General features: G+C 44.3%; 7 protein-coding genes across 7 annotated transcripts; 2 read left to right on the plus strand and 5 right to left on the minus strand.

Moving 5' to 3' along the window:
- Window positions 1-1,666, minus strand: OGAPODRAFT_15185 (vacuolar ATP synthase subunit B (V-ATPase B subunit)). Its single transcript, XM_018353560.1, has one exon. It carries the CDS (start codon window positions 1,598-1,600, stop codon window positions 77-79), a length of 1,524 nt encoding a protein of 507 aa, XP_018213072.1. The 5' UTR covers window positions 1,601-1,666; the 3' UTR covers window positions 1-76.
- An 88-nt stretch (window positions 1,667-1,754) lies between these two features.
- OGAPODRAFT_6041 (uncharacterized protein) lies at window positions 1,755-3,557 on the minus strand (the record flags this gene model as incomplete). Its single annotated transcript, XM_018355775.1, has 1 exon — window positions 1,755-3,557. One exon carries the CDS (start codon window positions 3,555-3,557, stop codon window positions 1,755-1,757), a length of 1,803 nt encoding a protein of 600 aa, XP_018213073.1.
- Window positions 3,558-3,702: 145 nt separating this feature from the next.
- OGAPODRAFT_15186 (uncharacterized protein) lies at window positions 3,703-5,678 on the minus strand. Its single transcript, XM_018353561.1, has one exon. The coding sequence runs from the start codon at window positions 5,554-5,556 to the stop codon at window positions 4,708-4,710; it is 849 nt and encodes a 282-aa protein (XP_018213074.1). The 5' UTR covers window positions 5,557-5,678; the 3' UTR covers window positions 3,703-4,707.
- Window positions 4,149-4,679, minus strand: OGAPODRAFT_22686 (uncharacterized protein; the record flags this gene model as incomplete). Its single annotated transcript, XM_018355221.1, has 1 exon — window positions 4,149-4,679. One exon carries the CDS (start codon window positions 4,677-4,679, stop codon window positions 4,149-4,151), a length of 531 nt encoding a protein of 176 aa, XP_018213075.1.
- Window positions 5,679-5,870: 192 nt separating the features above from the next.
- On the minus strand, window positions 5,871-6,554 carry OGAPODRAFT_15187 (uncharacterized protein). The gene has a single exon (XM_018353562.1). The coding sequence runs from the start codon at window positions 6,540-6,542 to the stop codon at window positions 5,925-5,927; it is 618 nt and encodes a 205-aa protein (XP_018213076.1). The 5' UTR covers window positions 6,543-6,554; the 3' UTR covers window positions 5,871-5,924.
- A 1,621-nt stretch (window positions 6,555-8,175) lies between these two features.
- OGAPODRAFT_74611 (uncharacterized protein) lies at window positions 8,176-11,619 on the plus strand (the record flags this gene model as incomplete). Its single annotated transcript, XM_018355907.1, has 1 exon — window positions 8,176-11,619. The coding sequence occupies one exon, from the start codon at window positions 8,176-8,178 to the stop codon at window positions 9,172-9,174; it is 999 nt and encodes a 332-aa protein (XP_018213077.1). The 3' UTR covers window positions 9,175-11,619.
- Window positions 8,177-14,024, plus strand: OGAPODRAFT_81041 (uncharacterized protein; the record flags this gene model as incomplete). The annotated part of the gene is made up of 2 exons (XM_018356485.1): window positions 8,177-11,326; window positions 12,172-14,024. Exons 1-2 carry the CDS (start codon window positions 11,317-11,319, stop codon window positions 14,022-14,024), a joined length of 1,863 nt encoding a protein of 620 aa, XP_018213078.1. The 5' UTR covers window positions 8,177-11,316.
- Window positions 14,025-14,026: the final 2 nt, after the last annotated feature.

The raw sequence follows: 14,026 nt of genomic DNA on the forward strand, positions 1-14,026 counted from the left end.
GGGTAAAGATATTACATCATATACACCTCGAACCACAGGTTATCAAAAGCTTTCACCTTCTTTTTTACTAGTCTATTTATGCATCGATCAATGGAACGTCGGACTCCTTGTTGTCTTCCTTGTTGGTCTCTGCAAGTCTCTCCCTATCGTAAAATTCAGCCAGAATCTTAGGAGAAATTCTGTTGAGCATTTCCTTTGGATAAATTCTCAAAAGAGACCAGGCTTGGTCCAAAGACTCGAATATGGTTCTGTTCTCGTATGCACCCTGCGAAATAAATGTCTTTTCGAATTTCTCCAAAAACTCCAACGACAATTTATCTTCTGTTGACAAAGCTTCTTCACCAACCACAGACTTCATGGCAGCAGCGTCCCTACCAATGGCGTACTTGGCGTAAAGCTGGTTACTGACATCACCGTGGTCTTTTCTGGTCATTCCGTCACCAATGGCACTTTTCATCAATCTCGAGAGAGATGGCAGCACATTGATAGGTGGATACACTCCCCTGTTCGAGAGTTGTCTATCCACAAAGATTTGCCCCTCGGTAATATATCCCGTCAAGTCAGGAATAGGGTGAGTGATATCGTCGTTAGGCATGGTCAAAATTGGAATTTGGGTAATGGATCCGTTTCTTCCTTCCACACGACCAGCTCTCTCGTAGATAGTCGACAAGTCAGTATACATATAACCAGGATATCCTCTTCTACCTGGCACTTCTTCTCTTGCGGCAGACACCTCTCTCAAAGCGTCGGCATACGACGACATATCCGTCAAAATGGTCAACACATGCTTTTCTGTTTGGTAGGCAAGATATTCGGCAGTAGTCAGCGCCAATCTTGGTGTAATGATTCTTTCGATAGTAGGGTCGTTAGCCAAGTTCAAGAACAAAGAAGTTCTATCCAAAGAACCGTTCTCTTCGAAATCCTGTTTGAAGAAACGAGACGTCTCTAGGTTGACACCCATGGCGGCAAAAACAATACAGAAATTCTCCTCATGGCCGTCCTGAACATCCTTGGTTGGTCTCACCAGTCCTGCTTGTCTACAAATTTGGGCTGCGATTTCATTGTGAGGAAGACCCGAAGCCGAGAAAATAGGGATTTTTTGTCCTCTGGCGATGGAGTTCATGGTGTCGATAGCAGAAATACCAGTGGAAATCATCTCCTCTGGGTAGATACGAGCAAATGGATTGATAGGAGATCCGTTGATGTCAAGGTAGTCTTCAGCAAACACACGAGGGCCATTATCGATAGGTCTTCCAGAACCATCAAAGACTCTACCGAGCATGTCCTCAGAGACGGGAATCTTCAGATTTTCTCCCGTGAACTCGACTCTCGTCTTCTTAACATCAATTCCTGAAGTACCTTCAAAAACTTGAACAACGGCTCTGTCGCCCTTGACTTCCAAAACTTGACCAGCTCTGGTCGTTCCATCCGGAAGAGTCAAGTTGACAATCTCGTTGTATCTTGGGAACTTCACATTCTCCAAGATGACAAGCGGACCATTCACACCTCCAACAGTATTATAACTGATACGAGGATGGATATTGAATCCCTGCATTACTGCTTTCTTGTTGAGTTCGAAAAGTTCCTGGTCTGAGAGCATTTTGACTTTTTACTAATTGCAATTGACCGAAGTGGATGCTGTGTATCGCAATCGCTAATGAAATCTTCCTGGCTGGCTGGCTTTCGAAGCAGCACAATTTTATTATCATCCACGACCCAAAGCCGGGTAAACACTTTTTACTATGGCTGAAGAGCTATATAACTTCCCAGTTATCAGTTTTGGCTTGCTTGGAATGCTTGTAGTGGTGGAAGCGGCTTCTTGATGGTGGTGGGATACTCGATTGGTAGACAGGAACGGCATTTGTTGAGTACAGGGGCGCTGTTTTGTAGCGAGACCCTGTGAAGTCGCTATTCTTTGAATTGTAATTAATCTGCTGGTATGTTGAAGTGCTAGAAGCCGAGAGGCCACCATTAGCGAGCTGGCTTGATCCTGGTTCTCTATCGAGCACTTTCAAGATTTCTGTGACAAAAAATGCATGCAATTTCGATGACAGCCAGTCAGCATCAGGTACGGGCGAAATCTCAGACGACCATTCCGGCACCATCGGCGTATTAGAACTTCCGTTGCTTGCGGAAAGTGACGTGGCTCCAAACGAAGTGGAAGCCGATGGTGAGGGAGCAATGATGCTACTGGCTATTTTTGACTGGATGTTGATTTTTTGGTCTTGGAGATACTCAACTAAATGTTGGCTATTGTAGAGAGACATTTCCAGTACTTCTCGAGAACCGTTCTCCGACCCCTTTTCTTCCGAGGGGTGTATATCAGCATGTGACCGTTTTCTTCTGCTCCAGAAATTGAATATGGATCTGCGACGTGTAGGTTTGTTGTCTTCTTGTGGGCTAGGAGCATGCTCTTTCACAGTCATGTTGGGGTCGGGCACTTCTCCAACAAGAAGCTGTAGTAGCTCATCGAGATTCAATAGATTCTCAAATCGTAACGGCGTTGGCTTCGTAGCGTTGATAAGGACTACCATGTTGATAAGCAATCTAGCTAGTGCGCCACAGAAACGACTCAAGTCCTGGTTGGTGGACTCGAACAAGCTGTTTGTTACCTCGGGATTTTCACTGGGTGGTCCGAGAGTCAACGCGTATGACTCGCATGCATCCTCAACTATGTATATGAATTGCGTCGACCTCACAATCCTAAATGGCACATTAACGTTGAGATACACCGCCGACAATGATACAAATTGAGCGACTTTAGTGATGGAAGTGATAACTACCTCAGATGTATAATACAAGTATTGCGATAAGGGAAGAACAGGGCTGAAGAATAATGCATTTCTGAATCCAGCTGTTCCTGGAGTGATTTTGTTTCGTAGGTTCATAATATTGTAATTTAGCCTTTCGAGGCTTGGTAGCTTGGATTTTGACAATTCCGACTTCCGGGCGCCTTTCATGTTCTCGTAGCTTGACACCTTCACCAGCTGTTGAAAATGTTGATTTGCCGATTGTCTGATTAATTTGGCCGTCTTGTCCAACTTATCAGCTTCAATTTCTCGCATAGTGGCGCGAATCTGTTTGAGACGTTCTTGATGTTTTTCTGCCAGTTCCTGCTTCTTCCTGCGGATCAAGTTGGCCTGTTCACTCTTGGAAGCCCTCAGTTCCTCCACTTTCGCTCTGAGACTCATGTTGGCTAGTTTTTGTCGCTCCAAAGTCTCATCAGCCTGGCTAAGATTTTTCTTTAGCTGTGACAGTTCCACCGCAAGGAGCATGTATGCAAGTCTGGCAATTGCTTCTGTTGAGGGGCTCAATTTCTCTCGTGGACCCGCATCAGCATGTAGCTCTCCTTCTAGATATTTTCTTAACACTTTGGAGCTGTAACCATTAATGCAATCTTGCAGAACCTTATCAATTTCGTACCCAAATGTCTCGTTAAGATAGCATATATTGGTAATATTCAGTTTCAGTTTTAGAATCTTGAAATTGATGCAAGATCCACAGAAGTAGTCTGCTTTAGTGCTGTGCGTTCCACAAACGCCACACACGATATTCATTTGGGATCATAATATTTACTACAACGAGCAAAAGATAAAATTAATTTTGGGATTATATCATTTACATTATGGATTTCTTGATTTTCAAATCATGAAGATCAGAAAGATACCCCTTGTATCTCTTTGCGTTATTGCCAGTGGCGCTTTGTATTTGGGCCTAGCAGACATATCATTGCCTTACGATAAAGCTCTACACTTTGCTGTGTTCTTTTTAATGACTTTTCTCTTCTACTGGACACTGGATATAAAATCAATACGCATGGTGCGCAACGTTACATTTGCGGTATGTACAATCGCCGGAGGAATTGGGAGTGAATTGATGCAACATGTCCTAGCCCCATATCGATCTTTCGACCTGTGGGATATAGCTGTGAATATGGCAGGTTCCGCGTCTGCAATTGTCACATCCGGCATCTATCATCATTACTTCCTGAAAAGACAAAAAAGACAACGCAAGGCAAGACCCATGAATTGGAATTTGGAGAGCCGAATTGGTATGCATTTTGATGAAAGTGATATAGAAGATACAGATATAAACATTCCGCTAAACAACATTGGAGCCGGTCCCGGCACAACCACAGCGCAACAGAGTTAATTTTTCCAGCTGCATGTCTCACCAATTGCTTGACACAGTGATTCGAGATAGTTTTGATCGTCCTTGTCGAACCCGTTCAACTCCAAACAATCGATATCCAAGACGCCAACGACCCGTCCCTCAGCCACAATGGGAACCACGATCTCGCTCTTGGTCTCCCCATCGCAGGCTATATGTCCAGGAAATTTCTCGACATCCTCAACCAGCTGGGTTTTTTGCGTGCTTGCCGCAGTGCCGCATACACCACGTCCAATCTTGATCGTCTGGCATGCGACCTTACCCATGAATGGTCCAAGGATAAGCTGGTCTTGGCTTTCCGGATCGAGTACATAAAAACCTGCCCAATTGACTCGTTTGGAAAGTCCTTCGTTGTAGCAATGCCATAGCAACGAGCTACAATTGGCCAAGTTACAAACCCAGTTAGTTTGTCCCTCGCTGAGATTTTTGTAGGAATCCACAACTTGTTGCAGAAGCTCCTTTTTGTCGTGCTGAGCACTGAACTCAGAGTAATCTGCGTGGTGACCCATGCCTTAAATTTTTCGCGGGATGGTAAAATTAATTTCTCCAAGGTCTCGGATAATCTTTTTTGGCTGGTTTCGCGAGTTGTGGTATACTCGATTTCCTGTTCAAGGTATTTGACGAGGTGGACCTTGTTAATGCAGACTGGCTTTTGATAGAGGCGATGTGTGGACTTGCGTGACTGCTGTTCATCCTTGATGGCGAGATTTCCTGCATAGTTTTCGAGCGCACGATATTAGAGAGTCTTGGAAGATAAGACGCTGTCTCGCTCCTGTTCAGTTTCTGCTTGCTTTCTGAACGTTGGATTGATGCCTTTGTAGGTTGTAAATACGAAGGGACTTTTGACGATTGTAGGTCAGATGTGGCTGTCCGTGGAGCGGGCGAAAACTCCAGCTGTGGAAGTGGACCCAAATGTGGCTTCTCCTGTCTCTGTCTTCCGAATTGTTGTTCCATTATTTTCTTTTTCTCCTCTGGCGGCCTTGTTGGGCTTTCAGCCGGCTCTACAATCTCCTTGTAGCCGTCAACAACTCTCAGTCTCTTTGATGCACTGCCTAGATCTTGTGCTCCCAAACGCTTGTCATTTGGAGTCTTTCTAGTTATTTGCTCTGGACCCTCAAAGATCTTTCGCGTTGCTTCGACAGGTTGTCGTCCTGTACGCCTGGCTGCATAATGAGTGGAGATGGATTCCATTCTGTTGAATCGTCCTCGGTGCTCATTATTGAAACGGGTAGATGGTCGTCGGCTTCTTGGCTTGGGACTTGTGTTGTTCAGCTTCTGAATGTTGATAATATTTTCCGACCGAACTTTTTGATACCTATCGTTGAACTCATTCAGTACTGAAGACGTAAGCTTCGACGAAAACAGCTTAGACTGAAGAAAATCCATCTCTTTTGTAAAAGATGGGTTCTCTTTATCCTGATAGCTTGTATCGCAGTCAGTACTGTCTTTTGGGGAAACTACGATGGATGGGTATAGCCTTTTTCCATTTGTTGGTGTGAACCGGAAAGCAGTTGATGATGGGGTGGACGTTTTTATCTCGCTCCTGGACCTTGGAGGAGTCTTTAGGGTGAATTCCTGGGACTGGAGAGAAGGAAACCCACCAGGGACATTAAAATTCGTCATGACGACTCCGTTCACGGAATCAAATGTTCAATATTCAAGTCACCTTGACTTATGATTTATCAAATTTTAGTACTAGATAGCGTTAAGACTATTCCTAATTAAGAAATACATAAATAAACTCTGAAAAATATTTAGGTCGATCGACGCAGTGTTGAACTCCAGTCATCTTGCACAGCATTCATTTTTATCTCGTTTTTGGTGCGTTGAATCGCTATGTGGATACCGCCAAGGCTGAGCAGTTTTAGCTTTGGGAGTTTTAGAACGACAAAATTCAGATCTTCAAGCATATTATCTAAGATCAATTGTACCATCCTTGAAAGATCAATGCCCAAGTAGCCGTAGTGCGAGACTTCGATAGGGTCCAATACAGGATAATTGAGGATATCCAATCCGGAGCTGGTCTCAAATTTAGTCAGACGAGTATGCAGAAGTCCAACTAGAAAGTTGTAAGTGGAAGACATGTCTTTGTTACCAAAACTCAGCTTTTCGATATATTGGGATAACAATTGCCGAGTTTCAATACATCTTTGACAGTCACACCCGGTATAGAGGTATTCAACTCCGTTTAGCTGCGGCTGATTCTTGGCCTCTCGGTTCATTGCGATAAAAGGTTTCCAGTTGTAAAAGAAGTCTGGAATCAGCAAAGTTTCCAGACTTTTGCAGGCAAGTATCTTATTGAATTGACGAACTTTAGTTTCCAAGAAGTTCTGGTCAACAACAAAATGAGTCCTTCTATCCTGGTAGTTCATGCTAATAGGGGGTAGATATGCAAAGTTGTTCATGCTCACGTTGAGGTAAGTAATGGAAGGACTGAAAACATCCAGATGTTCCATAATGCAATATGACAGGTTGGAGTTACTAAGGAGCAATTGAGATGTCTGCGACTGATTCTTGAGCAGATTGTTCGAATTTAGGTGCACTAAAGAAAGCTTCTTCAGGTTTTTGAGTTGATCCTGAAACGCGCTGACCAAATCAAGGTTCATGTGCTGGTTTTCTTCGCCAATAGAAGTTTGCTTGAACTTTAGCTCGAATTGTTCCAGTTTGGCAAGATCTACACATTTTGCCACGGCCGGCATAATATGCAAATCTTTGATGTTTAAAGAAAGTCTGTTCAGCGATTTAAATCTCACACACTCATCATCCAATTGGGAGAAAAGAGCGTCCACTGCATCAGAGTTGAGAATTTCCAGAGATTCCAGATTGTCGAAAGTCCGCGACAGCCTCTTTGTCATAGTAAAGCCAAGATTTTGATACCGGTTGGATGTGTTGATGCATATTTCGCGAGTTTCCTCCGACACATCATTGAGCTCCGTGATATTGACAAGCTGATAACTCTGCAAAGAGACTATCGAACTCGCTTGGCCAAAGTTCGAATATTTGTTGAACTCGTCTTCGTCGTTCTCATACAGCAGGGTAGATGATCTCTTGAGGTTTTGGGAAGCAACATACTCTTTGTTCATGAACAGGAACTTGTATGGGGTTGTCTCATTCAAAATCTTGAATTCCTTGAGCCCCAAAAGAGGGACATCGACGTTCCTCAATTTAAAGTCAATGAACAGTCCCACCAAAACTTCGAGCCCTTCCACATTGTTGCTGTGGGAAGCAATGAGAAAACGTTGGACCAAACCAACTAGTGACATGTTGCTCCTCAATGCCTCCAGAAACTGTTGAAATTTCGAGGTGGTTAGAATCGTGAACTCCGAATCACCCACTGTGTTATACCTGGTGTCAACCAGAAGCAAACTCCGATACAATTTTGGTACAGCATGTGCTCGCAATCTACGGCACGATAACGACAAGCTGAGAAGACTTTTTGTATCCAAGTCGGACACAACACTGTCAAGGATGTCGTCTGGTAAGTTCATCGGGTATCGAAATTCGCCGAAGGAACTAGATATCTTTACATGTGTATATATATATATATATATATATATATATAGAATTATGTGCGGCATTGCGGTTACTAAAAACTGATGTGGAGTAGTAAATGTGTCTAGCCAAAAAATTTAGATGCGCGCAAAAGGCACCTGAAAAGTCTTACAACTCAAACGAAATTGATCTTGACACTGCGTTACAGTAATGAAACCTATTTCCTAGACTTTGCTGGCTGCCACAACTGAAAACCAGACTCGAATTGAGCCAATGTCATCCTGCAGTTTCGGGGGATGATATGCAAATGTGACTACAGGTCAGGGTACCCACGGAAAGACGCCACATGCCAAGAATTTGTATGAATAAGTTCATGGGGCACAAAATTCCTCTTGCGCGTGCTCTAGTGCGTGGTATTTTTTGACCACATAAGCACCGCCACATGGATCTTTGTATTTCGCCACAAGTAAAAAAACCGCAGAAAAATTCGGAGCCCTATTACTCATTCTGCTCATGACCTTCGCAATTGTCGGCTGTGGGATTGTCGGACTTTACACGGCTCTCAATCTTGTTGAGAGTGGCGTCAAAGGTTCTGAAATCACCATTGTAGCAGAGTATCTACCTGGCGACCAGTCGATCAACTACACGTCTCCCTGGGCCGGAGGTAACTTCAGCTGCATATCTCCAGATGATGCTCAGACATTACATTTTGATGAAACCACATACAAACACTTGGCTGCCATTCGAAAAGTTCTGGGCCCCGGATGTGGTCTAGACCGCCGTCCGAGTACTGAATACTGGGACTATCTTCCTGACAAGCGGAAAATTGATTCCTTGAGCTCGTATTTACAGGATTTTGCGATTATTCCGTCATCCCAACTTCCTCAAGGAGTGGTTTTCGGTATCAAATATCTTTCCTGGAACTTCAACTGTCCAAAGTTTCTTGAAGTGCTAAAAGAATACCTCGCTTCCACTGGCATTGTCTTTGTGCGGAGGAAAATCCAGAATGTCGACGAGATGTTCGAGTTTGCTAGTACAGTTTTCAACTGCACGGGAATCGGCGCCAGAGCACTTGGGGGAGCCGAGGACAAAAACATCTATCCTGCCAGAGGCCAGGTTGTGGTTATCAAGGCTCCTCACATTAACGAGAACAGAATGAGATGGGGACCCGAGGACGTAACCTATATCATTCCTCGACCAGATTCTCAGTCTCAAGTGGTGTTGGGTGGTTATTTGCAGGCCAACAACTGGTGTGCTGATACATGGAAAACAGAGACCGATGACATCATCCGCAGAACTAGTCAATTGTTCCCAGAAATTGGAAAGGAGCCAGAAATCCTCCGCGTGGCGTGCGGGCTGAGACCTAGTCGCCAAGGCGGTGTTCGCGTTGAAAAAGAGCAACGTGCTAAAGGATTGCTTATCCATGTCTCTGGATTGTCGGGCTACGGCTACCAAGCGGGATATGGGGCCGCTCGTCGTGCGGTCAGACTGGCTAAATCGTATAAACTTTAACTATAATCCAATGTATTCATTGAAGTGTCAAGCGGATTCTGATTGACATCAAAAAGATAGTTTGGCAGACTGAACATGTTTGGAATTAAAGAGTCCTCGTCATAGTAAAGTCCGTCGAGCAACGAATCTTCGCTATTATTGGGAGTTTGTTTTCCAGACGTCGAAGAGGAACCCCAGATCTGATCCAGAAACTCTCTTTGCGGCTGATCCGCAGCTGTTTTGTCGATCGTGGGTCTTTCCATCGAAACGCGAGTATACGATGAAAGAGATTGGAAATTTGGCAATTTCGAAGACGCGGACCCGTCTTTTTTTGCCTTTGATTTGATTTCATCAGCCATTTGGAAAAATTCATCAAGAAAGTCTCCCACATCTAGCTTGCTACGTTCCTGAATGTTTGGAACAGAACACCATACCGTGTAAAAAAGACATCTGCTAATTTTGTCCATCGTCTGCCACTTATGGTGGTTGGGGAGAGAGTTAATAGCACCAACTGCAAAGTAGTTTTTGCTCACCCAATACAGGAGTTGGACGTCTTCTACCACTTCCGGTGAATTCGGGTTTTGCAAAACCTCCGCGATCAGCGCAACATAGGCGCACATGAAATAGTAGGTGGCAAAGTAAACGTAAGCCTGGTTGTTCTTGTCAATCTTGTACGCAATTTGCAATATCTGTCGAATAGCATTCAAACCAATGTTTTCAAACCTGGCGTGTTGGTTGTCTCTGTTTGAAGACAAATGTGAATGTTTGTGGTCTGAGTACCAATTAAGGCGCAGCATGGTCTTCGATATAATGATCTGGAGCAAGTAGTACTTGAGATTGTAGCTGAGGACCAAAAACGGAGGAAAGATGCCATCCGTCACATTCGTCACCTTTGTCGGAGCCCCCAAATAGAGAAACGTCTCACCCGGTCTAATTCTTTTGGGGAAGCACATTCTCCAACATTCTAAATCATGAAGTAATGACTCGATAGTACTTGTAATCTGGGACCTTGTTTTCCTGACCAGAGACGTAGCCGAAAACAGTTCCTGGTATGTTCTCGACGAGATGACTGCAAGATCGTACGTGAGATAGAGCTCAAAAGAAAAATCTTGTTTAGTACTATCCAGCAACGATGTCAGCTTGGCGGTAATTTTGTCCCTCATGATTTCTCTCTTGTGTCTTCCGTCTGGCAGTCGTTCGTATGGCATTGCCCAAAATTCTTCAAAGCCAGGTAATGGAGGCGTCGTGATATCTGTGTCATTTAGGATAGGGGGCAAGCCACTTTTCAGACAAACCTCCTTGTCTAGAGCGTATGCCCTCCACCATAAGTAGATCTTCTGATCCCTCCTGTCTTGATTTCCTCCAAGATAGCTCTCTTCCCTGTGCAGACCCAATTCGAGTGCGGATCTGGCAAACAATGTATTTGACAGTGTATATGCATGCCGATCCATACAAATATCAGCAATCGGGACTAGCAAATAAAGAGCTTGTAGTCTCAAAAGGTTAGAATGCGACACCGAGTGATTTAGAAGTAATTTCAGGCAGTTCTCAGAAAGTTTTCTTTCGAGTTCCTGCAGATGAATCAACGGCATTGGGCACGGGAAATTCATCGTTCTTACCAGCTCGCTAGCTAAACAGCAGGAATGGAGCATAATGCTAGTCATGAGTAAAATTTCTGATGGATGAAATGCGTTCAGAGGTCGGAGGCCATTTTGATACTTGAGATATTTGTCGAAAAGCCCGTGCACTTCAGCGATCTTCATGGGATAAATGTTTTGAAAGAAAGGCTCGATCGTTTTCAGAAGATACTCAATTACTTCTGCAGATGGGAAGATCTCCGATGCTGTGCTGGGCATTGTATAATTTTGACTTGGTTTCCCTTGTTGTTCTGCTTTCATTAGTGTAATGATATGACGACGCAAAACTTTGGTTGGTGTTTTATCCGGGAGAAGGCTATCAAGCCATTTGAGACCTTTGGCTGAAAATAATGAAAAGGTGGTCAGAGGGCCAAAGTATAAGTCTTCAAGGTCTGCCTGGTTTGCATGGGAGTCTGCAACTGGCTCAATATTCGGCTTGTTATTCTCGGGAGAGTTGCTATCTCGAACAAAGCGTTCATTGTCAGTCACTGTATCGGGATCCAGTTTATTCAACAACGCATGCACCATGGATTCAAGTTTATTCAGCCTTCCTTCCAGATCCTTTGGGGCGCCGGCACGAGGCTTTACTTTATTATTTTCCGGAACTGCACTCTCGCTCTCTGAATTGTCGCTCACGTTGGAGCTCTTCCTTCTTTTGGACGACCGCTTTTTGGCAACGTACATATAGGTACATTGTATGTTGTGGTTCCTGCAATTCCTGCAAAATGATTCACCGTCACATTTGATTTTTTTACTGCGACAAAAGTCGCAAGCTTTCGAGGCCCGCTTTGGGTGCTTTTCTAGTTTTTCCATGCCAGTAAGTGGTGGCGCAAAGGTCTCTGTATCGATTGTCTTCAACAATTATCAATGCCGAAATTTCGGAACTTTAATTTATTAATCGTACTATAAATATTTTAAGCCTTCCGTCGATCGACGTTCTACTGATTATCGTCATTAGAGGCATAGATGCGCGCTTTCAAGACATATAACCTACATTGAAGGCCACAGCAGGTGTTGTGAAGAAATGGCCGGCAAACTTGGCAGAGCTTCAATAAGTTGTAAGGGGAAAGGAAGTCATCGTGACTGATTTCTGCGTACAAAATCTGCACCCATACGGAAAGTAACAAGCTGAGAAGGTATTTTGAGGTTCTTACCTCTAAGGACTGGTCTGGAAGCACTGAATGACCTGACGATGTCCTACGAATGCATTACATACGATGAATTTTCACCTCGTTTGTGATTCCCATCTATCCCCGTTTTGTCGAGGAGAGAAGCACCGCCCTGATATCTAAATCCAGTGTTTGTTTACGTTTATCCGTAAACAAAAAAAAAGTTATCCTTAGATTTATATTCTTTGATATGTTGGCCTCAGATAGCACAGTGAGAACTCCAAGAAGGGCTCAGTCGTCGCTCTCTAATCCGTCTTCGGACCCCATGGAGTCCACGCGGAAAAGGCAGAGCAAAAAAGACGACCAGATTCGTAAGAAGATAGAGCACGATTTAAGAAAAAAGAACAATGTCAGTATGGTCTCGAACTTGGGCTCGCCACAAAAGCGTTCCAAGGGCAGTTCAGGCGCAGCTGGTACCGTGATGTCGCTGAAACCTTCTGAAGCTGTTATCTGCAAACCAACAAACACTGTCTACGAGGCAGCACAGCTCATGTCTGTCACTAAAGAAAATTGTGTATTGGTGGTTGATGAAGACGGCCTGCTTTCAGGTATTTTCACGGCAAAGGACCTAGCATTTAGAATTGTTGGAGCCAATCTTAATGCTAACCAGACCACCATCGATCAGATCATGACTCCCAACCCAATGTGTGCTAAGGTCTCTACTTTAGCTTCTGACGCGCTCTCTCTTATGGTCAACAAGGGCTTCAGACACCTCCCTGTGGTCAACGAGGACAATCAAATAGTGGGTGTTCTGGACATTACCAAGTGTTACAATGAAGCAATGACCAAGCTTGAGAGAATGTACGAAAGCTCTAAAAGATTGTACGACGCTATGGAGGGCGTCACAGAAGAGCTCGGACCAGCTAACCAGCCCGTCCATGTTATCAAGTATTTTGAGAACCTGAAAAACCTAGTGAGTGGGCCAACTTTGAACTCTGTTCTGTCGGAGAGAACTATTCCTGTTTGTTGCGACATCAAAACGACCGTTCATGAAGTTGCAATTCTGATGAGGGACAACAGGACCACAGCAGTCTTGGTCAAGGACTCCAAAAATAAGGACGAGGTGACGGGTATATTTACATCAAAGGATATTGTTCTCAGAGTTATTGCAGCTGGTATAGATCCAAGAACTTGCTCTGTGATCCGTGTGATGACTCCTAAGCCATCTTATGCCTTGGCTAGTAGTTCCATTCACCAAGCTCTTAGACAAATGTTTGAAGGTCGTTACTTGAATCTTCCAGTTGTGGATGACGACAACAGTGAGATTGTGGGTGTCGTGGATGTTCTGAAACTCACCTATCATACTCTGAACCAGCTTCAGTCCATCCAAATGATCAACAACGGGGATTCTGATGCCGGATCAAATGATGAAAAAGAGGGTCCCGCCTGGAATAAGTTCTGGACATCGCTGGACAACGACACCAGTTCTCTGCACTCGGCCTCGCTTGCTGATGTAACTCAATCTGAACTCGCTCAATTCAATGTTTCCACAAACGACGCTGTGAAGCCATCTGATTCAATTTCATTTTCAGGAGCTCCAGAGACGTCGTCTTCTGCTTTGAAAGCTCCCCAAGTGGAAGTTGACTTTGACGAGCCAGTCTTCTTCAAATTCAAGTCTCCCCAGGGAAGAACCCACAGAATCAGCTGCAAGCCTAGCGACGGCATCCAGTCGTTAAGGGAATTGATTGCGTCTAAACTTTCCAGACAGGAGGTTAGAACTCTCCTAACTCCCCCAGAAGATTCTGAAACTGGCCAAGTGTTCGAGCCTGCAGAGCAGTTTGCAATCTCCTATGTCGACGACGAAAATGACTTGGTTGCTATAACATCTGATCAGGACCTGAAAGACTGCATCGTTGTGCTGACTAGCTTAAACAAAGATAAGATTAACTTGATTGTTCACCACCCCGACCAGAATGTGGACGTACCTTCTACTTTCAGTTCTGCCAAAACTACTAGCGCTATCCAAGGTCTGCCAAACGACACTGTACGCGAATTGATCTTGCCCGGTGTGTTATTTGCGCTTGCAGCCTCAGTGGTGGTGGCCTTTACTATATCTCGGAAATGATG

Source organism: Ogataea polymorpha (assembly GCF_001664045.1).
Source record: "Ogataea polymorpha strain NCYC 495 leu1.1 chromosome Unknown OGAPOscaffold_1, whole genome shotgun sequence".
Lineage (NCBI taxonomy): Eukaryota > Fungi > Ascomycota > Pichiomycetes > Pichiales > Pichiaceae > Ogataea > Ogataea polymorpha.